Source organism: Nyctereutes procyonoides, unplaced genomic scaffold (assembly GCF_905146905.1).
Source record: "Nyctereutes procyonoides isolate TBG_1078 unplaced genomic scaffold, NYPRO_anot_genome, whole genome shotgun sequence".
NCBI lineage: Eukaryota > Metazoa > Chordata > Mammalia > Carnivora > Canidae > Nyctereutes > Nyctereutes procyonoides.
Genome location: NW_026575031.1, coordinates 10,080,871 through 10,107,422, shown reverse-complemented (window position 1 = coordinate 10,107,422; position 26,552 = coordinate 10,080,871). Strand labels below are relative to the sequence as shown.

The window sequence follows — 26,552 nt, the reverse complement described above, 5'->3', positions numbered from 1 at the left end:
CCCCCACCCCCACAACATTCCCCCCAACACAAATAATTTTTCCCAAAACCACAAACATCAACTGGTCCTGGTATTTCCATAAACAGTGCAGCTAAGAAACAGTTTAGAGAAAATTTAACGGGATTTAGATTATATCCATTCTGTCCTCTCTGCCCTGAGAGTAATAATCCCACATGGGTCCCAGTCCTCCCCATTGGTCTTCCCATCTCTGATGGAAGAGTCCTTTTACAAAGTGGCATGTTTGGCTGCTGCTTTAGAGATCCTCCTGTGCCTTCTTCTTCTTCTTAGCTTTTTCTTCTTGAATTACAGGGGGGTTTGTTGCCTCTCGTTGTAGATAGCTAATAAAGTCACTTAATTCACGGCCACCCTGAAAACAGAAAGATTATTCTGAAATTTTTAACCTTTTAAAGAACGCTGGATTTTTTTTTCCCCAGTAGGAGGACTTTTGAGTTTGTAAAAGCACATTAGTAACCACATATCTTGACCATGAAATTAAAAGTTTCCAGTTAAATAAAACTCAAAGAACTGGATATGCATGTGTATATGTGTATTTGTGGGGAGATTAGACAATGTACTTACTTCATATTTCTTTGGATTTAGCTTCTTGTTGGCTGGAGAGAAGTAGATGGTAGGAAAACTGGGTAAAAAAAAAAAAAAGCGTTAACTCATTTCAGGTATCAGAGTAACTCCAACATATACTTCTCCAGTTACTGTTTCTGGGAAAAACTTCTCATGATTTCTTTCTTTCTTTCTTTCTTTCTTTCTTTCTTTCTTTCTTTCTTTCTTTCTTTCTTTTTCTTTTTCTTTTTCTTTTCTTTTTCTCTTTTCTTTTCTTTTTGAGAGTACATGGAAGCAGGAGTTGAGGGGGAGAGGGAAAGAATCTTAAGCAGGCTCCATGCCCAACAGAGCTGTCCTGGGGCTTAATCTCACAGCCCTTAGATCATGATATGAACTGAAATTAAGAGTTGGATGCTCGGGATCCCTGGGTGGCACAGCGGTTTAGCGCCTGCCTTTGGCCCAGGGCGCAATCCTGGAGACCCGGGATCGAATCCCACATCGGGCTCCCGGTGCATGGAGCCTGCTTCTCCCTCTGCCTGTGTCTCCGCCTTTCTCTCTCTATCATAAATAAATAAATAAAAATTTAAAAAAAAAAAAAAGAGTTGGATGCTTAAACAACTGAGCCACCCAGGTGCCCCTCATGATTTCTCTCTCTCCTTTTTAAAGATTTATTTACTTGAGAGAGAGAGAGAGAGAGAGAGAGAGAGAGAGAACACAAATGGAGGGAGGAGCAGAGGGAAAGGGAGGGGGAAAGAATCTCAAGCAGACTCCTCTCACTGAGCATGCAGCCCTATGTGGGGCTCAATCTCACAACCCTGAGGATCATGACCTGAGCTGAAATCAAGAGTTCAATCCTTAAGAGACTAAGCCACTAGGTACCTCAATTTCTAGAATTTATTTTTTTTAATTAATTTATTTATGATAGTCACAGAGAGAGAGAGAGAGAGAGAGAGGCAGAGACACAGGCAGAGGGAGAAGCAGGCTCCATGCACCGGGAGCCCGATATGGGACTCGATCCCAGGTCTCCAGGATCGCGCCCTGGGCCAAAGGCAGGCGCCAAACCGCTGCGCCACCCAGGGATCCCGGTACCTCAATTTCTATTTCTGAACAGATACTATTCTTCATCAGTGCCTAGGTTACATCCTATCAAAACTCAGTAATATGAGAGCTCACGAAATCTGTGGCAGTCATTGTGGGTCCATGAAGCAGAATTCTAAGCCAGGAAAGCATTAGTAGTTCTGTGCTCAACTATAAAGAGGGATCCACTCCCTATACCATGCCCAATAAATGGTTTATAAGCTTATTTTTTCCCCCATCAATTGCCTAGACACTTTTATTAGCTTTTAATCTACTTACCCTCTGACTTCATATGGAGAAGGCACATCATTGGCTGTGGCATCCATCTTGGCTATGATAATATTGGGGTCTTTTCTGAGCTGTTAATACAAAACTTTTATTTAAACTTTGAGGTTTTGGTGACTGAGGACACTTAGTTAAATCAGCACTTAAAATAATCTCCTTTTTAAATACTTGGATAAATTCTGCTCAGATAGGAAGAAGAGTGAGATTTGCACATAATATCTAGCTTTCCACAGTCTTCCTTTTTTTCTCTTGGTTTCTACATATTAAGACTCTATTTATAGCCACCTTCAAAATTACCTGGCCTAAATAAAACATTACAAGGGCTAAGTCAAGAGGAACATAATGGATTCATATAAGCCATTACCAAAATTCAGAAGCCTAGATACTTTTTAAACTAAAATCTAGATTGATTCTTTGGAGTGGAAAGTCAGAACAGATGTCTGAGGCACTACACAGGTTACAGTCACTAAGGGGACAGTCAGAAGAAAGTAAACAGTAGACAGCTGAAAAAATCTACCTTTACTTTGGTACTAAACTAATTAGGATAACTAATTTAGTCAATGCTAAATATGTGTTCAATTCCCAAGTCAATTTTATCTTCAGAATAGGGCTGACTTACCTTCTCTCCCAGTTCTTTATACTTAGGCTCCAGATTCTTACAGTGACCACACCAAGGAGCATAAAATTCAATCAGCACATCTTTATTTTCGTCATTCACTATTTCATCAAAATTCTCCGCTACCACTACCTGGAATATACCAAAGATCCTCTAGTTGGTACGGCAAGGTAAAGAATGCAATTCATATGCTGTATCTTTGGACACAAACTCTCTCAAATTTGATATGCTAGACTGAAAATATGTTACTGAAACCCAAATTACATTTATAGACTATATAAAAAATGTTCTGATCACTGTCGAGGTCATTTCCAACCAACTCATTCCCATGTCTGTCACTATCAAACTTTTTTCAGGAAGTTCTAGGAAATCACTACCCAACATTCCCTAATCTCAAATCAATAATTTTGAAACTATTCTTAGAGGTTAGCTTGCTCTATCCCAAAGAGTAACTTAATTCTAATATAAATACCATCAAAAATTCAAAATTTTATATTCTTGCCCCTACTGAGCATTGAGCTCTGCCAATGCACATTTTATGACTCAGGGAGGTGAGGACAAACAAAAACAAAAACATAGCCAAGAAGGTCTCACTTAGACCCAGCATTTTTTGGAATAAAGAAATGAGGAAAGTCAATCATATCTCAATAAAACTAAAAGCGTGGGAAGGGGGAATGTGAGATGAGGACAGGAAGCTGCTTAGTGCCTTGGTGAGGCTATGAACACCTCACCTTTACTGGCCCATCATTGCTTTCTGGGATGGGCTCAGACTTCAGATACCTCTTCAGGTTGCCATCAAAGTAATCCTGCAGGAATCTTTCAAGAGCCTTGCCATCACGTCTGCAATTAGAAAGACAAGGGTCAGGTTTGTTAATCTTCCACTGAGAGGATTAAAAGCAATTTCTTAGAATAGTTTCTACATATTTTCACTTCAATTTCAAAGTCAGAAACTAGAAGCTAGGAATCCCTGGGTGGCGCAGCGGTTTAGCGCCTGCCTTTGGCCCAGGGCCCGATCCTGGAGACCCGGGATCGAATCCTACGTCAGGCTTCCGGTGCATGGAGCCTGCTTCTCCCTCTGCCTGTGTCTCTGCCTCTCTCTCTCTCTGTGTGTGTGACTATCATAAATTAAAAAAAAAAAAAAAAAAAGAAACTAGAAGCTAAAAACAGGAGCTTATTTCTCAAAATGCAGATCTACTGACTGAACAGCAACAAAAAAACTACCTCTTTGTATTTCTAATGTATTCTTTGTGGATTAGAAAGGTCAGAAGGAAGAAAACATTGGTCTTCCAGAAATTCACGTCTGCAAAAGAACCAGATCTTTGTTGCTCTGGAGAATACTGCCTATTTATGGTACCTTGTTTTACTGATTTGCTCACAAAGAAAGTTTCCTGCAGTTTTGGTCTCCCAATGTCTCAGAAGGTGAAAAGTCATACTTTTTCAGGGTTTTAAGATCTTTCCATTCCCTGAGTTTACCTTAGGCCAGGGTAGTATTCCAAGAAGAAAAGGCATTCTGTAGGGATGGGAGGAGGTTGCAATGGTCCAAAATTACAGCAATCTCAAAGAGACTGTCCAATGTTCTCTACTATTTCTTTCTTTCTTTTTTTAAAAAAGATTTTATTTATTCATGAGACACACACACACAGAGGCAGAGACATAGAGTGAGAAGCAGGCTCCTCACAGGGAGCCCAGTGTGGGACTTGATCCCTGAAACCAGGATCATGCCCTGAGCCAAAGGCAGACGCTCAAACCACTAAGCCATTCAGGCATCCCTATCTACTATTTCTAATGGCAAGGTGGAAACAATCATGTAAGTATTTCAAGCTGCCATCATTTTGTTACTTTTCAGAATTTATTAAGGATTGTTATCCTTAAAGTACTTATAATTAATTAAATTAATTGAGAAAAATGATAATCACAGGTCTTGGCTAGATCTATCTTCACATTCTATTGTTCTTTTTTATAAATCCTTAGTAGTGTAAAAAGGCTTTACGTTTCTTTACAGAATAAAATCCCAAACCCATGTTAACTTGTAACTCACGAGAACTCCTCTTGCATGACAAACTTCTCTCCTTTTGCAGTTCTGATAGCAACAACAGGAATCTCTCCAGCAGTGCTTTCCAAGCCAAAATCAGAAAGTTCGTGGCTAAAAGTTTTGCGGCTAGCTACAGCAAAGTTGAGCTTGTTTCCAGCATCTAGGAATTTCTTTGCTACCATCATCACTCTGTGGGAAATGAGACATTTATGCCAAGATTTATAACATAGAGGTAAATCATTTCTGAAATCATGAAGCAAGAAGCCAGAAAGCCAACACTAAATTTTACAGTCCATGCAGCCCTCTGGAATCCATCTGAACTATATTCTTGAGCACCAACACAGAGTATACTACACTCCAAAGTCTTACTGAACTTCACTGCCAACCTGGTGGTACCAGTCCATTCCCACTGAATCTTCCTATATTATATAACTAAACTATTGCAGGCATAATGACTGATCTGAAAAGAAAATTTAGAAGGATAAAATGCACTAAGAGTTTGAGTGGGCAAATAGACACAGTATTTTAAATATTTAATATTATTATTTGATATTTATAAACTTTGGAAATAGTTTGTTATTTGTCCTTAACAGTTTCAAAGGGTTTTGGGGAGGGAAATGTTTCCATTCTTATTGGCTACAGTGTAACAGGATAATGAGAAAAAACTGTTTACACACTGGGTAAACTTCTTTACTAACGGGAAAAATCATCTTTATTACCTGTTTCTCCAGTAGTTGGAACCTTTAGCATTCTTTTCATAGTCCACATCATAGTAAGCCACAAGTAAGTCCTTGCCCTGTATCAAATCTTTATTGTCTTCTGTCATGTGAGGGCAGATCCCAAAACTGAAATAAATAATCTATTATCAAATTTGGCAGATTTAGCTAGTTTATAGAATTATCACAAAGTAACTGATAGCACTTTATAAAGAAAAGAGCTTTAAACATAAAAGTACCGAGCAATATACCTTCTAGGAGTTCTAGGGTCCATATATTACTGCTTTAGTATAAACTTCAACTATTATCGTTCAATCCCTTGAATAAGGCTATCTAATCCAAAACATGGGTCTGCTTAAAAACTGAGATATAAAGCCAAGTATTCCCAAACAAAATATAAAAAGGTACTCACATGTTTTCTTGGATAAATTTTTTAATCTTGCCACTGGTCATCTTCTGTTCTATATATGCCACAGTCTTGTCCTCAAACTTATTCATCAGATGTGAAGGACGAAACAAGGTGATACCCCTTTAAAAAAAAAAAAAAGCTATTAGCAGATAGGCAGCAGAATGGTCTTCCATCTTTTATTTAAAGCTCAGACTATCTATTCTTGCTGCCACTTTTACTCTCACCATTTAAACATATAAGGACTCTTTTCTGGGACCAAAGACTTGGCAACATCAAAGCTAAGGTTCTAACCACGTTAATCTCAAGTGCAATAATTGGGTATGAATGAAGGTTTAATAAACCTTGGGTGGAAAGTTAGGAGACTTTGGTTCTAATTCTAGCTCTATTAATTTAAAAGACCCTGTGCCAGGTATCAGTTGAATCCTTTTGGGCTTAAGTTTTTTCATCAGTACAAAAGGGGATTTAAGGGTGTTAGAGTAGATAACTAATTTCCAAACCTTTAAAAACAGTAACAGTACCCAACCTACCTCCAAATCTTAGGATGTACAATAAAGTAGAGCTTACTCTTAATGGAAGGTACCTTGCCTGGCACTCTTCTTGAAAAAATCCAACTCTCCCACATAGTAAAAGAATACTTCAGTAGAGAAAATGTCTTTTTTTTTTTTTTAAGATTTTATTTATTCATTCATGAGAGACAGAGAGGCAGAGACAAGGGCAGAGGGAGAAGCAGGCTCCTCACAGGGAGCCCAATGCAGGACTCAATCCCCGGACCCTGGGATCACGTTCTGAGCTGAAGGCAAATGCTCAACTGCTGAGCACCCAGGCATCCCAGAAAGTATCTTTAAGATCCCTCCCAGGGGATCCTTGGGTGGCGCAGCAGTTTGGCGCCTGCCTTTGGCCCAGGGCGCAATCCTGGAGACCCGGGATCGAGTCCCATGTCAGGCTCCCGGTACATGGAGCCTGCTTCTCCCTCTGCCTGTGTCTCTGCCTCTCTCTCTCTCTCTGTGTGACTATCATAAATAAATAAATAAATAAATAAATAAATAAATAAATAAATAAATAAATAAATAAATAAATAAATAAGATCCCTCCCAGCTATAAAACTCTCTAGGTAGGTAAATAATTATAGATATGTTTAGCTGGAGTTCATTAGAAATGCCTTTGTTCTAGACTTCTCTATCCCAACAAACCAAGTTTATCAATATTTCTCTTGCTGGTACTATTTTGCCCCTCTAAGCCATGGTCTCTTCACTCCATTTAACACTTGAAGCAAATTCCTTTTTAAATGCCTAGTCTTGTTCAGCTAAAACTGAACCCCAATTTTGTTCCAAGTTATGGGTTTATGTCAAGTACCAGCTTTCTCAGAAAATGCCACTATTCTGACTACTAATATCTCACCTCTAGGTTCTCCTTCCTTCATTCCTCCTCCCTCCACTACACACCCACCCACATACAACTTTATCACTTGTTTTTGGCTAGGCCTGAGCCCTTTAAGTCCTTATATCCCTCTCACTCTTCAAGTATTAACCATTGACTTTATGTCAGTTAAAACAAGCATTTTAGGGGTACCTGGGTGGTTCATTCGGTTATGTGTCTGACTCTTGATTTCGTCTCAGGTCATGATCTTAGGGTTGTGAGAGCGAGCCTCATGTCAGGCTCCATGCTCAGCGGGCAGTCTGTTGAAAATTCTCTATCCCCTTCTCTCCCTCCCCTCTTAAAAAAAAAAAAAAGAGGCTTTTTTGGAACCTAATACAAACATGCTGGACGAACAAAAATGTAAACCTAATGGCCTAATATTGTGGGGGTTTTTTCAGTGTAGTTATCAACTTCAGAGCAGTTATTCTTAAAAAACAGAAATCCAGCAGTTCCAGATATAATCTTTAATGATGTTATGACCTTGGTATACACATGATGACTTTAATAAGACACCCTTTACATAAGGTCTTCTCAATAAGACTTTTTTTTTTAAGATTTTATTTATTCGTTCATGAGACACAGGGAGGGAGGGAGGGAGGGAGAGAGAGACAGAGGCAGAGACACAGGCAGAGGGAGAAGCAGGCTCCATGCAGGGAGCCCAATGTGGGACTTGATCCTGGGACCCCACCTGATCACGCCCTGGGCCGAAGGCAGGCACTAAACCACTGAGCCACCCAGGGATCCCCATCAAGAACTTTTAAAAAATATTTTATTTTATTTAAATTCAATTTGCCAACATATAACACCCAGCACTCATCTCATCGTGTGCCCTCCTTAATGCTTGTCACCCATTTACCCTATCCCCCTCCACCACTTCCCCTTCTGTAACCCTGTTTTACAGAGTTAGGCATCTATCATGGTTTGTCTTCCTCTCTAATTTTTCCCCACTCAGTCCTCCCAACTATTCCCTTATTGTCCCTTTCACTATTTCTTATATTCCACATGAGTGAAACCATATGATAATTATCTTTCTCCAACTGACTTATTTCATTCAGCATAACCCCCTCCAGTTCCACCCACATCAATGGTAGATATCCATCCTTTTTGATGGCTAAGTAATATTCCATTGTATACATCTACCATGTCTTCTTTATCCATTCATCTGTCAAAGGGCATCATGGCTCCTTCCACAGTTTGGCTATTGTAGACATTGCTGCTATGAACATTGGGTGCAGGTGTCCCATTGTTTCACTATATCTGTATCCTTGGGGCAAATACCCAGTAGTGCAATTGCTTGAGGAACTTCCACACTGTTTTCCAGGGTGGCTGTACCAGCTTGCATTCTCACCAACAGTGCAAGAGGGTTCCTCTTTCTCCACATCCTCACCAACATTTGTTGTTTCCTGTCTTGTTAATTTTAGCTCAGTAAGACTTCCAATCAGAAGTTGATAGGTCACTTTAAAGGCAGCCACAATGAACACATGAAAGGTTAACAGACTGTTTTATGTTTTTAATGAGCCAAAGGTGGCTCCAGATCCATTGACAGACCTGATGTGTCTTAATCTAAAAGGCAGTCAAACCTACAACTTTGCATCCAGACTTTCTAGGTTCAAATCCTAGTTCTGCTACTTATTGGCTGTAAAGCTAGGCAAATTACTTAACCTCTTTCAGTCTTTTCTCTCCTATAAAATGGTAATAATAACAGATCTGTCTTACCAGTTGTTAAGAGGATTAAATAAGTCAATAGTAAATGGCACACAGTAAACATATTTTGTTAAATGTAAATCAGTAATACTAGGCCTTAGCACACTGTTCTTCTTTATATGCTCACCCTGAGTGATCTAGCTAGTGTCATAGTTTCAATAACTATTTACATGTGCTTGACCTATAAATGTTATCTCTAGTTTAGAACTCTTCCCGAATTCTAACCTCATTTATCCAGTTGTCTACTGGCTCTTCACCATCTGGATATCTCACAAAGTTTTCACTCGCTGGGCCAAAACAAACTCATCATGCCCTTCAAATTTGTTTCTCTTCATCTTTTTCCCAGCTTGATATCTGTTGTTGACCCAGTCATCCAAGTTATAGAAACCTAGACTCATTCTAAATCTTCTTTCTTCTCACACATGGCTAGGGACCAAATCCTACTGTTTATATTTTTTATACTCTCTCCTTCTCTATGCCCCTGATGCTGCCCAAATTTAGTCTCTTAGAGGTCACCTTTAGTTTAGACTCTTAGTACCTTACTATACCTCCCCTTTCAAACCATCATCACATGGGTACCAGAAACTTTTCTTCTGAAACACAAAATCACATTACTCTCTCACTCAAAGTCTTTCAATGGCTCTCACATGTCTAAAAGATAAAATTAAAAGTCTTCTATAATTTGGTCTCTGCTTACCTTTCACTATCACCTCATTTATAAACAATACTTCAGTAGTACTCTAGGTCTCAACATTCCTAAGTTGTTTCACAACTTGGGGCCTTCACTTCTGCTGCTCAATCTGGAATAATATATATATATATATATATATATATATAATTTATTTATCTATCTTTCTATTTATCTAAATAGGCTTGGCTCCATGCCCAGCATAGAGCCCTATGTGGGGCTTGAACTCAGGACCCTGAGATCAAGACCTGAGCTGAGATCAAGGAACAGATGCTTAACTGACTGAGCCACCCAGGCAAGTTTATCTGGAAAAATTTTTATCCCAATTGCCACAACCTGCCTGGTAAAACTTACATTTCAGCACTTCAAGAATCACCACCTCTATGAAGTTTTTTCTGATACTCCACCTCAAAGAAAAAAAATCACTGCCTGTTTTTCTGGCACATCCTGCCTAGACTTCTATTGTTAACACCTATAACATTCACTTAACACTTACATTTTTAAATATATTCACTATCTCCCCCTACTAGATGTACCTCAAAAGCAGCAATAGTTCCTCACACTTAGCTTAGTAAATGTTTTGGAAGAACAATGCATAAAAATCAATTGTACCAGTTGATACAATTAGTACTTGGTCCAGAAATTTACCAGGGTATTTAACTCAATTACTTACTCTCCATCATCATCATATTTGTTCACCAGAGACTCCACATTAGTGTGTGCAAATCGGTAGTTATCCCGCAAGTTACTGGCTGCTTTTAGAAACTCAGAATGAGCTTCACTAAATAAATCTTGGAAAAAACCTATACAAAAAATATCAAACACAAGGAAGAAACAGTAAGTGCTGAAACATATTCAAACTTTAAAATTCTTCTATTTTCAAAGCCTTCATTCTATGTATAGATAAGTACAGTGAGAAAGGCAAGAGGACTAGGTCTGCTTTGCCATGAGTACCTAGGATATTTGGTAAAATACTTAGGATGAGAATTTTCCCTCTACCCTTTAAAAAAATTTTTGTCCCAGGGAGCCAAGGGAGAGGATTTGTCAGAGTTCAAGCCTTTTCTAGTTTTTCACAGTTAAACAGATTTGGGCAGATTACTTAACTTCTTAGAGTTTCAGGGACTATTTTAGGTGTCAGAAGGATCAAATAAGACAGTATGTCAAAATAAACCATCAATTTACTTCACTGTATTTTTTTTACTTTTCTTCAGAACTTCAAGACTAGAAAAGTGACTGAAACCTAAGTGTTTATTAAATGTCTTCGTATAGTCAACTCCTTGAAAATATACAGAATTAGTAAAATCCAGATGATAAGGGGCTTTTAGTCAAATTTAAGTTACAAACCATCTTCTACTTCCAGAAAGTCAGTTTTATTATAATTACAAGATTAAGAGAAGCATAAATACAGAGTGTATGTTTATTTATTTATTTTTTAAAATTTTTATTTATTTATGAAAGTCACACACACACACACACAGAGAGAGAGAGAGAGAGAGAGAGGCAGAGACATAGGCAGAGGGAGAAGCAGGCTCCATGCACCGGGAGCCCGATGTGGGACTCGATCCCAGGTATCCAGGATCGCGCCCTGGGCCAAAAGCAGGCGCTAAACCGCTGCGCCACCCAGGGATCCCCAGATTGTATGCTTAAATTTATTTTATACATTACACTTAAAACAAAAGTAAGAACACCCAAGATGTAGAATGTGTTTAACTGCAAGTTATTTTAAGGATAAAATGAGATACCTGAGAAACACCTGAGAAAGGAAAGGCTGCTGTATAAATATACACAAATCTGTATATGCTGTATAAATATACACACACACAATTTCATCTCAAGAACTAAATCCTCTACTACAGTAGACACAGAGGCTTATTATTTACTAATATCCTCCCACCTTAAAACTTTATTTTCAATCTTAACTACCCTACTGAGTTAAATCTCCAAGTCTCAGATGCGATAGAAAAAGTTGAAGATATTTCTATTTCAGGTCTTTAACCGAAATTATATCTTTATTTTAAGAACACAAAGCCATTCCAATGAAACCAATTTTTTCCACATTATAGTAATGCTGACCTTAGTCTATGAGTTGTTTTTCAACTGCCCCCAAAGTTTCTTAAACTGGTTTAACTTTACTGTTTACTCAGATACAAATGGCTTTTAAAACCGAGTTGATAATTTTGTTGTATAATCAAATATTTGCTACTTACCCACCACAGAAGCATCTTTATCACTAATGAACTTCTCAAATTCTTCCTCGGTCCTGAGAGGAACTGAGGCTGGTCCTGCCTGCTTCTTCAGATGGCTAACAATTCCATCTTAAAAGGTAAGATGAAAGATCATAGCAGCACAAATTGCTAATTTTTAAGAAAACAATCATTCACATAATTCAAAGTTCAAAAGTTTCAAAAGTGGGAGCATCTGGCTGGCTCAGTTGGTGGAGCATGTGACTCTCAATCTCGGGGTTCTAAGTTGGAGCTCCATGTTGGGTGTGGAGATTACTTAATAACCTTTAAAATAGACATATTATGCATAAATAAGCAATTATATATTTATTCTTTTTTTTTCTTTTTTCTTAATTTTTATTTATTTATTTATGATAGTCACAGAGAGAGAGAGAAAGAGAGGCAGAGACACAGGCAGAGGGAGAAGCAGGCTCCATGCACTGGGAGCCCGATGTGGGATTCGATCCCGGGTCTCCAGGATTGCGCCCTGGGCCAAAGTCAGGCGCTAAAACCACTGCGCCACCCAGGGATCCCCCTATTCTTTTTTTTTTCTCCCCAAATGGCAGCATACACCTATGCTGCTCTGTATTTTGTGTCATCTAATATAGTTTGGAGATAATTTTCACCAATGTACATAAAGAGCTACCTCAGTCTTTTTTATACCTACATAGTGTTTCACTGTATGGATGTACTATAATTTATTTATCCAGACATATGATAAGCATTTGTTTCCAATTTCCTGCTGTTCTAAGTAATTCTGCAATAAACAATCTTTTTTTTAAGATTTTATTTATTTATTCATGAGAGAGAGAGACAGAGAGACAGAGACAGGCAGAAGGAGAAGCAGGCTCCATGCAGGGAGCCCGATGTGGGACTTGATCCCGGAACTCCAGGATCACACTCCACCAAAGGCAGGCATTAAACCGCTGAGCCACCCAGGGATCCCCTGCAATAAACAATCTTATACTAATGTCATTTTGCACATGATTAAATAAATGTATAGGGTCAATTTCTAGAAATGGATTCACTAGGTCAAAGAATACATGCATTTATAAGTGTCACAATGCCTCCCCAAAGAGACTGTACTTATTTATACCTTTACCAGGGATGTATTAAAGTGTTTATAATAGTAGAAATTAATAATGTCTTTGTTCATGTTATTCTCTCTGCCTAGCACATTCTTTCCCCAGATATTCTCCTGACTCCCTTCCTCACCTCCCTTTAGGTCTTTACTCAAATGTCATCTTCTCAAAGAAGCTCTCCCTGAACATCCCATTGTAAACTAAAATCTATTCACCTGCAACACTCCAGAATTCCCTTCCCCCACCTTATTTTTCTCTAGAGCACTTTCCACATACCTAATTAATACTCTTTCCTTATTCTTTTCATCTATCTCTCTCCACTACAGAGTAAATTCCAAATGCATAAGGATTTTTGTCTGTTTTGCTCAGTGATATAAACCTAGCTCTAGAATAATACTTATTAGCACGTGAGTTTGAGAAACATCCATTTTTTTAAATTTTTATTTATTTACGACAGTCACACACACACACACAGAGAGAGAGAGAGAGAGAGAGAAAGAGAGAGAGAGGCAGAGACATAGGCAGAGGGAGAAGCAGGCTCCATGCACCGGGAGCCCGACGTGGAATTCGATCCCGGGTCTCCAGGATCGCGCCCTGAGCCAAAGGCAGGCGCTAAACCGCTGCGCCACCCAGGGATCCCTGAGAAACATCCATTTTACAAATAAGTTAAGTAAACAAATCCCTTATTATCAAGTAGCATAAAGAGTCATTTGTAGCCTTACATTTTTAAGGCAGAAAATTCACTAACTTGGCTAGCTTGTGTAAAGGTTTTACTATATATGGGTCAAATTATGCCATGTACAGGATCCACCTACATCACACTTTCCTACTGAGGTAAAATGGGCTAGATAAGTAAATCATTTTATCCCCTAGATCATTTACCAACTTTCTTCTGGAATCCACTGAAACCATTCAGAGGCTCAAAATGCCCACAGGTCAGAGGTGGTACTCCTCCTCCATAATATTCTACCTCTTGTACCCTCTTTCTCTTCTAAGCACTCTACTGACTTGTTAACTAGCTGAGACAGAGTACTGTTAAACTCTTCCAACATGACTGAGCCTACTCTGCATTTCTTCTAATGTTTCTTCTCTCTCCAGTCATGGACTTTCTTCCCCCTTTTAAATGTTTTCCTCAGGACGTCTGGGTGGCTCAGTGGTTGAGCATCTGCCTTTGGCCCAGGGCATGATCCTGGAGTCCCAGGATTGAGTCCCACGTTGGGCTCCCTGCATGGAACCTGCTTCTCCCTCTGCCTGTGTCTCTGCCTCTTTCTCGGTGTCTCTCATGAATGAACAAATAAATAAATCTTTAAATAAATCTTTAAATAAACCTTTAAATAAATAAATAAATAAATAAATAAATAAATAAATAAATAAATAAATAAATAAATAAATGTATGTTTTCCTCAACTCCGCATATATGAGGGGTTGCACCAACAGATTAATTGAAATTGAATATGATTTGCTTGGTCTTCAAGATTATTATTACTATATCATGATATAAATTAAAAGGACTTTAACCTGAGGCTATGATAAGAAGTGTTACTTTTCTCCCTAAATATGTAAAATTCTCTGGAAGATATAATGGGAGCGTGGAGCAACCAATTTAAGCAGGAGAGCACACAGCATAGTTCACAGAGGAGTACATGAACAAAATAATATATTCTAAGTAGCCAAACAACTGACCTCCTAGTCAGATGCCAAGAAATTCTTAAATTTAAGAAATCTATGTTACAGCCCAAGTAACAACATCTGACCAGTAGCAGTCTAACTGGGTTCACCTACAATTTAGTTAAGACATGTTCAAGTTCAGAAAAATATTTCAATAATTCTAACTACTAATTCTACCCTAAATTGAATAAAATCTGAATGATAAAAAGGGTTCTTCATTAATACTTTTAAGCCCAGGGGCAGCCAGGGTGGCTCAGCAGTTTAGCGCCACCTTCAGCCCAGGGTGTAATCCTGGAGACCTGGGATCAAGTCCCACGTCGGGCTCCTTGCATGGAGCCTGCTTCTCCCTCTGCCTGTGTCTTTGCCTCTCTCTGTCTCTGTCTCTGTCTCTCATGAATAAATAAATAAAATCTTAAAAAAAAAAACTTTTAAGCCCAGGAAAAAAAAGCTTTTTTTCCCCTTTCTGTACTTAGATATATCAAATGTAAGTGCTGACTAAATGACTTCAGTTGAATCAAAGTATTTTTTTATGCATTCAACAAAGAGTTACTGAGTATCTCCTGCATGTGAAGTTACTGAGTATCTCCTGCATTCAACAAAGAGTTACTGAGTATCTCCTGCATGTGAGTATCTCCTGCACTGGAGACAGAGTAGTAAAATAAAGTAAACAAGGTCTCTGCTTTCTTAGAGCTTAAAGTTTAAGTAAATTCCCAAATAATAAACAAAATCTCCAAATAAGCAATTAAAAAATCATAATAACAAGCACTATATAGAGAAGGAAGAAGATGATGTGATAAGAAAACGACTGGGTGGCTACCTTAGGTCTGGTGGCCTGGGAAAGCCTCTGGGAGATAAAAGTTAAGCCATGATCTGAATGACAAAAAGGAGCAAGCCATGGAAACACAGGGGAAAATCAATTGGGGCTGTGAACATAACCAGGGCAAAGATCCTAAAATGAAACAATCTTAAGATGATGTAAGAGTTAGGCAGTGGCCGTGTTAAACAGACGTTTGTATACGAGTAACAGCCATGCAGACTGAAAACATTCCACCTCCCTAAAATACCCATTGAACCCCTTTTTCTCTTAATTTTCCATTGTGAAAAAGTAAAACATGCCTCATTATTTGAAAGACTCAAGGCCAAACTGTCCAAAATATTTTTTCTCATCAATTATAGGTGCTATAATTGATTATATTTGATCCAATCCCCATTTGCCTTTCAAACCTTCATTTGTTGGGGCACCTGGGTGGCTCAGTGGGTTGAGCATTTGCCTTCAGCTCAGATCATGATCCCAGGATTCTAAGATTGAGCCCCGCATCTGGCTCCCTGCTCAGTGGGGAGCCTGCTTCTCCCTCTGCTGCTCCCTCTGCTTGTTTGTGCTCTCTCCTTCATTCCCCTTCTTCTCAATAAATTAAAAATCTTCTTAAAAAAAAACACAAAAACTTAATCTGTCATCCATGCTAATTATACTGAAGCCACATGGTCTTTCTGTCCCTTGAACTCACCAAGCTCGGTTATACCTTAATGCCTTTTTATACACTTTAGAGCCTTTCCCTATACTTGGAAGGCTCTGGCTCAGATCTTCAAGGCTAGCTCATTCTTATTAAGGTCTCAGCTCAAAGGTTACAGCCCTGATAACTCTGATGATGCAGTACTCCCAAACCCAGTCACTATCACATCATATGGTTTTATTTTTCTCCTTTAATGCTCTTATCACTAAATGAATTGATCTTCTACACTGAAATTAAATAATTTTTAATTGTGATAAAATATACATAAAATTTATCATAGCTATTTTACAGTGTACAGTTCTGTGGCATTAAGTACACATTAAGTACACATTAAGTTCACACTGTTGCACAGTAAAACTGAAACTCTACCCATTAAAAAAACTCCCCATTTTCCCATACTCCCTGGGAATCACCATTCTACTTTCTGTCTCTGAATTTTACTACACCAGGAACCTCACATAAGTTGCAGTGTCATGGTATCTGTCTTTTGGGATTGGCTTATCTCACTTAGCATAATGTCTTCAAGGTTCATCCATGTTATAGCACATGTCAGAACTTCTTTTTCTGAGACTGAATATTCCACTGTATCATATATACATTTTTATATAATTATTAATAATATGTTGCATTTTGTATGTCCAGTCATCCATTATTAAGACACTTAGGTTGCTTCTACCTTTTTGCTATTGTAAATAATGCAGCTATAAACATGGGCATACAAATATATCTTTGAGACTCTGCTCTTAATTTTGGGAGGTATATATTCAGAAGAATTGCTAGATCATTCGGTAATTTTATTTATTTTTTAAAAATTTTCAGGAACTTCCATACTGTTTTCATAGCAGCTATACCATTTTACATTCACACCAATAGTGCAAAATGGTTCTACTTTCTCTGCTTCCTTGTCAACACTTGTTATTTTCTATTGTGTTTTTGGATGTAAAGTAGTTAACTATATATACTTTTAAACTTGTTTGTTGCCTTCTCTTCATTTCCCAAAATGTAAGCAAGTAAGAGAAGAAACTTTATCAATAAACATAGAGCACCTCTAATATATCTGGAATATCTGGCACAGAGTAAGTACTCAATAAATATGTCAAATGAAAAAATGCCTAGTAGACTTTATAACTCAAGTATTGTCTATATTACTTACACTATCTGTTTATTTAGAGAAGTCTTTGGTTAAATACTAAACTGACCTCTTTAAAAGAGGAATTTTTAAAACTGCAAGTATGTCATATAGAAAAATGTCATGTTCACACTACAAAAACAGGGTGCTTAACAAATTCAGTTTCCAGAATGTAATCCAGGATCCTTACCGGCAGTCCTAGGCCCATCATAAGCACCAGCTTCTTCACCATCTCTAAATATCTTCAGGGTTGGATATCCACTGACTCCATACTTATTACAGGTGTTTGTGTTGGCAGTACAATCAACCTAGAGATTAAGATATATGAACCATCTGTTATCCAGATGCATGTTTGCAGGCTCCTCCTATATCCCCAGAATATTAAGACTGGTCAAATCATAAGAGGATCAAGCAACTTTTTTGCACACATGCCACAAAACATTATATATATATATTTTTTTAACATAATATTTTAAAGGCAGACTGGTGTAGAGCTAGTTACATCACAATCACCTAAAGTAAAGAAGTAGTTAAAATTTAGATTGTTGGACTTCCTACATGTTAGTAAGCTACGAACAGTATCTTTCTTACTTTGGTTATGATTATTATCAAGGGGATGGATGGACAGATGGAGGTACATTACATACTCCTTAGGCAGAGTGGAGTATAATTTGATTTGGCAAATCATTTAGATTTGATTCAATACTTGAATATCAATATTTGATTAAATGCTCCCCGAGCTAGTCTTAATATGGGCTAAACGAGGTACATCTAGAGAGACCTATTAGGAAGAAGGAAAACAACTCCTATCTATTTAGCTATTTATTTTAAAGTTGGCCGTGCTACAGGCAATTTGCTTAAGATTCTGAGGTATGGTCCCAATGCTTTACCATAAACTAAGGTTTAGAAAAGTAATGTGTCCATAGTAACACAAGCTATAGCCACACAAGGCAGAATTAAATCATAACTGAACTCCCCCCACCAACCCAAGGAAAATCACCACAGAAACATCAGGATTAAAAGCAGTTTCCAAAAACAGTACTATATATGCATGAACTATTTCTTCAAGGCTGACCAAGATATGAGCTTTTATTCTCTTTAATTATTTGAGTGTGCACACAAACACATTGGGGAGGGGAGGGGTAGAGAAAGAGGGAGAGAATCTTAAGCCGGCTCCGCACTCAGCATGGAGCCGGAAAAGTGGGGCTCAATTTCATGACCCTGAGCTGAAATCAAGTTGGACCCTAAACCAACTGAGCTACCCAGGTGCTCCAAGATGTGAGCTTTTACACTACAGCAACTATGGGTTTACTATAGAATAATGGCAAAACTCTAGAAGTGTTACTATGATTATAAAAGGAAATACCAAGTTTACAGTTGAATAGTTACATACTTACAATAACTCATAATCTTTCTATTCTCATCATTATGAATATCATAAGGTAGTTTAGGGAACTCATTTATTCAATAATTTTCTTTTAACCTTGACTACTATACTTTTACTTTCCATATTTGCCCCTTAATTCTTATTTACCGTATATTTTACCTTTCTTATCCCAGTAAGTCCCTTAGTTTCACTACCTTTAATCTTTAGAAACCATAATTAATACAATAGTCGGTTGTGTATTTGCCCAGAAACTGGCATTCTCTTCTTAGTACCCTAAGAGTAGAGAAAATGAATGTTAATTTTACAAACTATTTAATATACTCCATTTTCTTTTCTTTTCTTTTTTTAATTTTACATTTTAGTTAACACACAGTGCAATATTGGTTACTGGAGGGGTGCCTGGGTGGTTCATTTGAGGGGCCCAACTCCTGATTTCTGCTCAGATCATGATCTCAGGGTTGGGAGATCGAGCCCCACTCAGAGTCCACGTCAGGCTTCAGGCTTAGTGGAGTCTGCTTGAGATTCTCTTTTTCCTTTGCCCCTTCCCGTTTGTACATGCCTCTCTAAAATGAATAAAATCTTTAAAAAAAATTAGTTTCTGGAGTAGAAGTCAATGATTCATCACTTACATACAACACCCAGTGCTCTTTACAAGTGCCCTCCTTAATACCCATCACCCATCTGGCCCTTTCCCCACCCACCTCCCTCCAACAACCCTGTTTGTTTTCTGCCCTTAGGAACCACTTATGGCTGGTTTCCCTCTCCTGTTTTTCCTTTCCCCATCCCATATGTCCAGCTGTTTTCTTATGTAAATTCCACATATGAGAAAGATCATAAGGAAAGTACCCCATTTCCTTTAATGAGAAATCTGCCCATACTCACCTTTGCTAATGGGACTATTCCTTTTAATCTGGTTGCTGCGGCTTCATACTCAGGGGCAAGCCTCTTGCAGTGTCCACACCTATATAAATATATATTTTTTTAAAAAGCCAAATTCTCAGTTTAATCCTTCAAGATTAATCGTGTTTTTCTAGGAGGAATCTCAAACTATAAGACCACTTTTGAACTAGTAGCTTTTAAAAGCAAAAACATCACCTGAACAATATCCCTTACTGATAAAGTAACCAGAGCTAAGAAAGTGAAGGTACTATCCCTTACGAAAGGAGCACAGGGATTCTTTTTTTTTTTTTTTTTTTTTTTATTTATTTATGATAGTCACAGAGAGGGAGAGAGAGAAAGGCAGAGACATAGGCAGAGGAAGAAGCAGGCTCCATGCACCGGGAACCCGACGTGGGATTCGATCCCGGGTCTCCAGGATCGCGCCCTGGGCCAAAAGCAGGCGCCAAACCGCTGCGCCACCCAGGGATCCCACCCAGGGATCCCGAGCACAGGGATTCTTAAAAATACAGTGATTGAAACCTTATAAGGTTCTAAGATAACTCTTAATGATGATGATTCTTAACACTTTAGGAATCATTAAGTACTTTTTCTCCATTCCTTCAAATAGGAATCCCTTTGTCCAGAAATCCAGTTTGAAGGGGTAGCAGAATGAGGCCCAAAAGGCACTCATTTGCTATAAATAGATATTTTAACAGCTGTTGGAGCCTTTTTTTCTTCTCAACCAAGTTTCAACACAGCATTAGAATGACATATTTAAGATGGCAAACCCTGTTTTTACAGCTACACAGTTCAACTGGCTATAAGAACTGATGAGGATAAAACACTGTCAGAATATTTTCCCCAAAGGGCCATCAGAAACACCTGCTCCTAGCTTGGAAGTCCTAAGAGTCCCACATGCAAACTGTATATGCAATGGGGGAAGGGGGATGATACTCCTCATCAATGTATAGCTAGTACCAGCTGTATGTCGTCTCTTCAAAACCCAATGGGTTGCAGAGAAACCACTTTGAGAAGGTAAAGTAGTTCTGTAACCTCCCCACGGACAACAAAAATAGAATTAGAAAACAGAAGAAAACACGGAAGAAACTTAACCTTATTTATTTCATAGCTAATAGTCTCAAAATTTATCTTATTAAGTGATAAACAAGTAACTTGGAAACATTTTGTCCCTAAAACTTGTTTAAAACAAAGACTATATTCTTCAAGGTCTTTAGGAGTTCTATTAAAAAATAGTCATTAGGGGATCGCTGGGTGGCTCAGCGGTTTAGTGCCTGCCTTTGGCCCAGGGTGTGATCCTGGAGACCCGGGATGGAGTCCCGCATCAGGCTCTCTGCATGGAGCCTGCTTCTCCCTCTGCCTGTATCTCTGCTTCTCTCTCTGTGTCTCTCATGAATAAATAAATAAAATCTTAAAAAAAAAAAAAAACATTTAAAAAAAAATAATCATTAGAGAGACCATTAGAAAGCAAAGCTTAAATGAAAGAATGGTGATATAGAAAAGACTGTAATATTAGATGTTGCTTAGTGTCACAAATGTATTTACTAAAAGTATAAAAGGATCAAATGATAAACACCAGATCCAAGATGGGGGGGGGGGTACATAAGATGAGGAAGGGATGTATAGGCTTCAACTGTTCCAGCTTTAATTTTTTAACTGGGTGGTGAATAAATAGTATTCTCTACACTGTATTTTCATGGATGCACATTTTACCATATCTGATATTGTCATGTGCCCTGCAATCATGTCATAGTTTCAATGGTAGCATTTCCTTTTTTGTGAGACATAAAATAAGGATTCTTCTCACAATCTGTGACATCTTACATGTGTATGGAATATGGTATTATTCATTACATTCTCTGTATTCCTTTTATATTACAAAATAAATTAAAAATTCGTGTACTTGGGTTGCAACAAAAGCACCTAAATCCTAACTGATTTAATAAAATAACCAATTTATCTGAGAAATTCAGGCTTTGGGCAACATAATAAGGAATCAAAGATTAAAAATAGGGATCCCTGGGTGGCGCAGTGGTTTAGCGCCTGCCTTTGGCCCAGGGCGCGATCCTGGAGACCCGGGATCGAATCCCACATCAGGCTCCCGGTGCATGGAGCCTGCTTCTCCCTCTGCCTGTGTCTCTGCCTCTCTCTCTCTCTCTGTGTGACTATCATAAATAAATAAAAATTAAAAAAAAAAAAAAAGATTAAAAATAAATATTGGGACACCTGAGTGGCTCAGTGGTTAAGTGTCTGCCTCTGGCTCAGGTTTGAGATCCTGGGGTCCTGGGATCAAATCCCACATCAGGCTCCCCACAGGGAGCCTGCTTCTCCCTCTGCCTATGTCTCTGCCTCTCTCTCTGCCTGTGTCTCTGACGAATAAATAAAATCTTAACGCGCGCGCACACACGCACACGCGCGCACACACACACACACACACACACACACACACACACACACACACATTACAGAGGATAAGAATTGGATCTAGGCCTTTAAGGATTTAAGGCTTCAGCCAGGACCTGTTCCGGGGTATTTGAAATAAGGGGAATAGTAGAGCAAAGGTAAAATTACTAGTGAAAATGATACATTTGGAGAACTATGGAGGGCTTCTTTTGTTGTTAAAACAAATGTGTTATGTGTATTAAGACTACATCAGGGCAGCCCGGGTGGCTGTTTAGCGCTGCCTTCAGCCCAGGGCATGATCCTAGGGGCCTGGGATCGAGTCCCACGTCGGGCTCCCTGCATGGAGCCTGCTTCTCCCTCTGCCTGTGTCTCTGCCTCTCTCTCTCTGTGTGTCTCTCATGAATAAATAAAATCTTAAAAAAAAGAAAAAGACTACATCAGTCAGCAATATATATAAAAGAGAGAAAGTAGAGATAAAAATAAAAGCCACCTAGAAGATAATATATTTCACACAGCAGATCATGAAAACTTGGACCAGAGTGACAGAAATGAGAATAAAAAGGAAACAGAAGAGAGATTTCTGTTGAATATGTAATTATCAAGACTGAGGCAATAGATTTAAGAATAGTTTCACCTCAACCATCTCAAAACATTTGAAGACAAAAAATAGTATAAAATAATCAGACCAGACCAATAATTAGCAGGTGTCAACTCAGATGCATACAAAAAATATCAGTGGAAGGAGCATTAGAAAAAAAAAAAAAGTGTATGTTTGGGCCCCACCCTGGGACTTAACTGAGCAATTCTTCCAGGAACCAGGGGTCTAAGGGATGTATGTGTGTAAGTAACAAAGCTGGAACTGAAAACCACTGTCCTAAGCATTTGCTGCATTCATAAGGTCATGAAATGCTCAAAGGAAGGGCCTGTTTCAGGAGTTCCAAAGAGACTGGAGGAGACTACCTTCTTCAAATTCACCAGGAATGAACTCAGGTGGAATTTGAAAGTGAACATCAAGATTAATCACTACTTCTTTCACTTGGTCCTAGATAGTTTTATTTATTTATTTATTTTTAATGTTTTTTTTTTTTAAGATTTTATTTATTTATTCATGAGAGAGAGAGAGAGAGGCAGAGACACAGGCAGAGGGAGAAGCAGGCTCCATGCAGGGAGCCCGACATGGGACTCGATCCCAGGTCTCCAGGATCACACCCTGGGCTGAAGGCAGGCGCTAAACTGCTGAGCCACCGGGGCTGCCCGGTCCTAGATAGTTTTAAAACACAATCGCATCACCTTCAAGGATGGCACCTAACAGTTAATAATGAATCCCAACATATCTTCACTCAAAAATTATTACTTCATGGGATGAATGCCTCTGACAGAAAAACTGATGTAGTCCTTTCCCTATAGGAACACCAGTCTGGCAGGGGTGACAGACAATATTATTAGGTCCCAATAGAGAGATGGGAGCAACCAGTTAGGTGTCCAAGGAAGAAGTAACTTTTGAGCTCAATCTTGTTGAAAAGGTCAATTTGGGGTGGGAGGAAACATCAGGAATTCCAAGTAAAGGAATCAGCATGTATAAAAAGAAATATTCCATTTTATACTAGCCACACATTCTTTTTCTAATATACACTCCAGAAGTATTGTGTATCACATATTATTTTAATACTACTGTCCTAGAGGGTAGAGCACAAACCTACAACATAAGTAGATGTTGTAGACTTAAAACTTTAGTACTGATCAATAAATTTTCAGATATTATCACATTTAAATAGTGCTATTTATTCCTCCAGAGAAATTCAGATACTCTCATTCTTACAAATTACATAGATGATTTAAAAAAAAAAAGATTTAATTTATTTATTCAAGAGAGACACATAGAGAGAGAGGCAGAGACACAGGCAGAGGGAGTAGCAGGCTCCATGCAAGGAGCCCGATGTGGGACTCGATCCCGGGACTCCAGGATCACTCCCTGGGCTGAAGGCTGGCGCTAAACCGCTAAGCCACCCTGGGATCCCCAATTACATAGATGATTAACTCCATAATGGAAATATGAGTCTACAAAGACAGCTGCAAAGAAATCTTTCACTTTCATTATGAAATCAAAGTGCAAAAAATATCCAAAAAGAAATGAGATGAAGAACTTGCTCAAAATAGGTTAATTTGCTTTCATTAGGATTCTTTAGCCATTCCTACCTAACTTGTGAGCTAGTTCTGATCTGTACAAAGGATTACAGCAGTCAAAAAACATTTCTAGCTGAAGAAATAAGGACATTATCAATAGGAGACTTCCTTGATTCCAAATTAGTCACTCAGAAAACTGATCCTGCTTGCCGGCATTGTGCTGGATGATCTTACCTTCTAGACCAATTAAAAGCAGACACCACAGCAGGGACCCACCCAATTTTGGGGATAGTTTAGTGCATGACGGGATATGCAGTTTTTAGGGAAGCACATGCAACAATTTAAAGTAGGAAAGAACACTTTCAATCAAAAAAATTTAAAAATCTGGGGCACCTGGGTGGCTCAGTGGTTGAGCCTCTGCCTTTGGCTCAGATCATGATCCCAGGGTCTTGGGATTGAGTTCCCAATCAGGCTCCCCATAGGGAGTTGGCTTCTCTCTCTGATAGGTCTCTGCCTCTCTGTGCCTCTCATGAATAAAAAAAAAAATCCAAAAAAAAAAATTGTTTTAATCTGCTTTAAACTAATGGTTTAATAGCCCATTAGTCTCCAGGAATTCACTTTATGTGGACCCCTGTAGTCACAGAAGCACCATTCAGTTTTGATACAACCCCATCCAGCCACTCTAAGTACAGTTATACCCCTCCAAAGTTAACAGCAAGGTCATATATATGATTAAGAAGAGTTTCTAAGGGAGAACGTGACTTCTGGAGATGTATAATGAAAGACCACCTATGATATGTAATCGGTACTACCAGTTGGCCACAGGAATGCCCTGCACACAAAATCTGTCACAAGCTGTAAACAAAATTTCTTGCCTCTTAGCACATCTTTCTGGTTCAGGTGGTTTTCATTACTGGACTTCTAGTATTACCCCCAGCAAGTCTGCTGAGCCCTTGCTGAGTGAAGACTAGAGTCAGAAGCAAGCAAAAGTTATATACCAACTTTGTTTTACTGATACTTTTGAATACAAATAGTTTTTTTTTTTAAAGACAGATTTTTTATTTTATTTATGATAGGCACACAATGAGAGAGAGAGAGAGAGAGAGGCAAAGACACAGGCAGAGGGAGAAGCAGGCTCCATGCGGCGGGAGCCCGACGTGGGATTCGATCCCGGGTCTCCAGGATCCAACCCTGGGCCAAAGGCAGGCGCCAAACCGCTGCGCCACCCAGGGATCCCCTACAAATCGTTTTTTAATGAAAGGTATTGTGGCAGGAGGAAAAAAATCAAGTACTGTAATTAGCATGAATATATTCAGCCATCCCAAGCCTTAAAATAATCATGGCTCTCTGTGGTAAAGATTTGGGAGTTTTAAAAACAAAAACAAAAACACCCATTCAGGTCTACTGAGCCAAATATCCTGTTTGCTTTCTCCTCTCACCCTCAACTTTTTGAGTTAGTTGTTGTTCTAAGGAACTGACACTCTTGTTCACCTATACCACTCTGAAGTGGACTATTTCTCCCTGGAGTCTTTTTGGGCATTCTTCCGAAACCCTAATTAAAACTGACATTTTAGACGGATTCTGACGGAATTACTCGTTTCACCTACTCTTTTTGACGGGATTCTGCTGGTGCTGAAATGTGATCAGCTTAGTGGAGAAAGTGTGCAGCATGCGATGGGACAAAAATAATTGCCTGCCTCAATAAAGCACTTATGACCATTCCGCAGCCACTGGGTGACCTTGGCTAGAAACCAAGGGCTGCGGGGCGTGGGGCAAGAAGAAAGGAAGTCCTCTGGGGGGCCAGGGCCTGTGCGCTTGGTGGTGAGACGTTCGTTTCCAATATAAGGCCTGGGGATGCCTCGTTTGTAGGACGGAGAGCATGAACACTGACTCGGCCAGAAACTGTAATGATACGGATCTGAGCGGGGTAGGGGGTGGTTAAACCCTCGGCAAATAGGAAGTGCCGCAAGAGGACTGAGGTAAGGCTGGGGCCCTGCGCGAGCGGGGCCTTCGGGTTTTCTTCCCGGGCCTCGCTCCTAGGCCGTGAGCACCGACTTCTCCGCTCTCCGTGAGGCAGCTCGGCCCCCCGGGGGTGGGAAATCTGCCGGCTGCAGCGGGGCCTGCTGGAATGGTGCAGGGCGCCGGCGCCGCGTAGGCCCAACCGTTCCCGCGCCTTCGCCCCCGGCGCAGCCCTCCCGCCTTCCCTCCCGCGCCCCGGCTCAGGGGCCTCACCAGGGAGCGAAGAACTCGACGAGCATGAGGCCCGCAGAGCCCGTGTCGGAGATGCGACTCTCGAAGTTGTCGTCAGTGAGTTCCAGCACGTCGGAGGCAGAGGCGAGACCGGCCGCGGCGAAAAGCAGCGCCACGCCCGGGAGCAGCGCTCGGCAGCGGGGGCGCATGGCTACGAGGTGAGGTTGGGGGCGGCCGGGAGGGTCGGGGCTCGGCGGGGACTGCGAAGGCCGGCCGCGACCACGCACCCTGTGCCTGCGCTCGCGCGTCTGGCCCAGGCGGACCTGCAGCCGGAGGTCCCAACCCCCCAGCCCGGCTCCGGCCGCAGTGTGGCAGCCGCCGATTGGCTGCGAGGCGCCTGCGTCGGGCGGGCGGGCCCAGCTGGTAACCGCCGAGTGG

At 39.8% G+C, this 26,552-nt stretch overlaps 1 protein-coding gene across 1 annotated transcript; it reads right to left on the bottom strand.

The window, feature by feature from the left end:
- Window positions 1-97: 97 nt before the first annotated feature.
- Window positions 98-26,448, bottom strand: PDIA3 (protein disulfide isomerase family A member 3). The gene is made up of 13 exons (XM_055316740.1): window positions 26,157-26,448; window positions 19,383-19,461; window positions 17,304-17,421; window positions 11,709-11,816; window positions 10,175-10,304; window positions 5,697-5,813; window positions 5,288-5,413; window positions 4,575-4,757; window positions 3,268-3,376; window positions 2,540-2,668; window positions 1,915-1,994; window positions 580-637; window positions 98-367 (listed from the first exon to the last, which is right to left on the bottom strand). Exons 1-13 carry the CDS (start codon window positions 26,321-26,323, stop codon window positions 254-256), a joined length of 1,518 nt encoding a protein of 505 aa, XP_055172715.1. The 5' UTR covers window positions 26,324-26,448; the 3' UTR covers window positions 98-253.
- Between the last annotated feature and the right edge of the window lie 104 nt (window positions 26,449-26,552).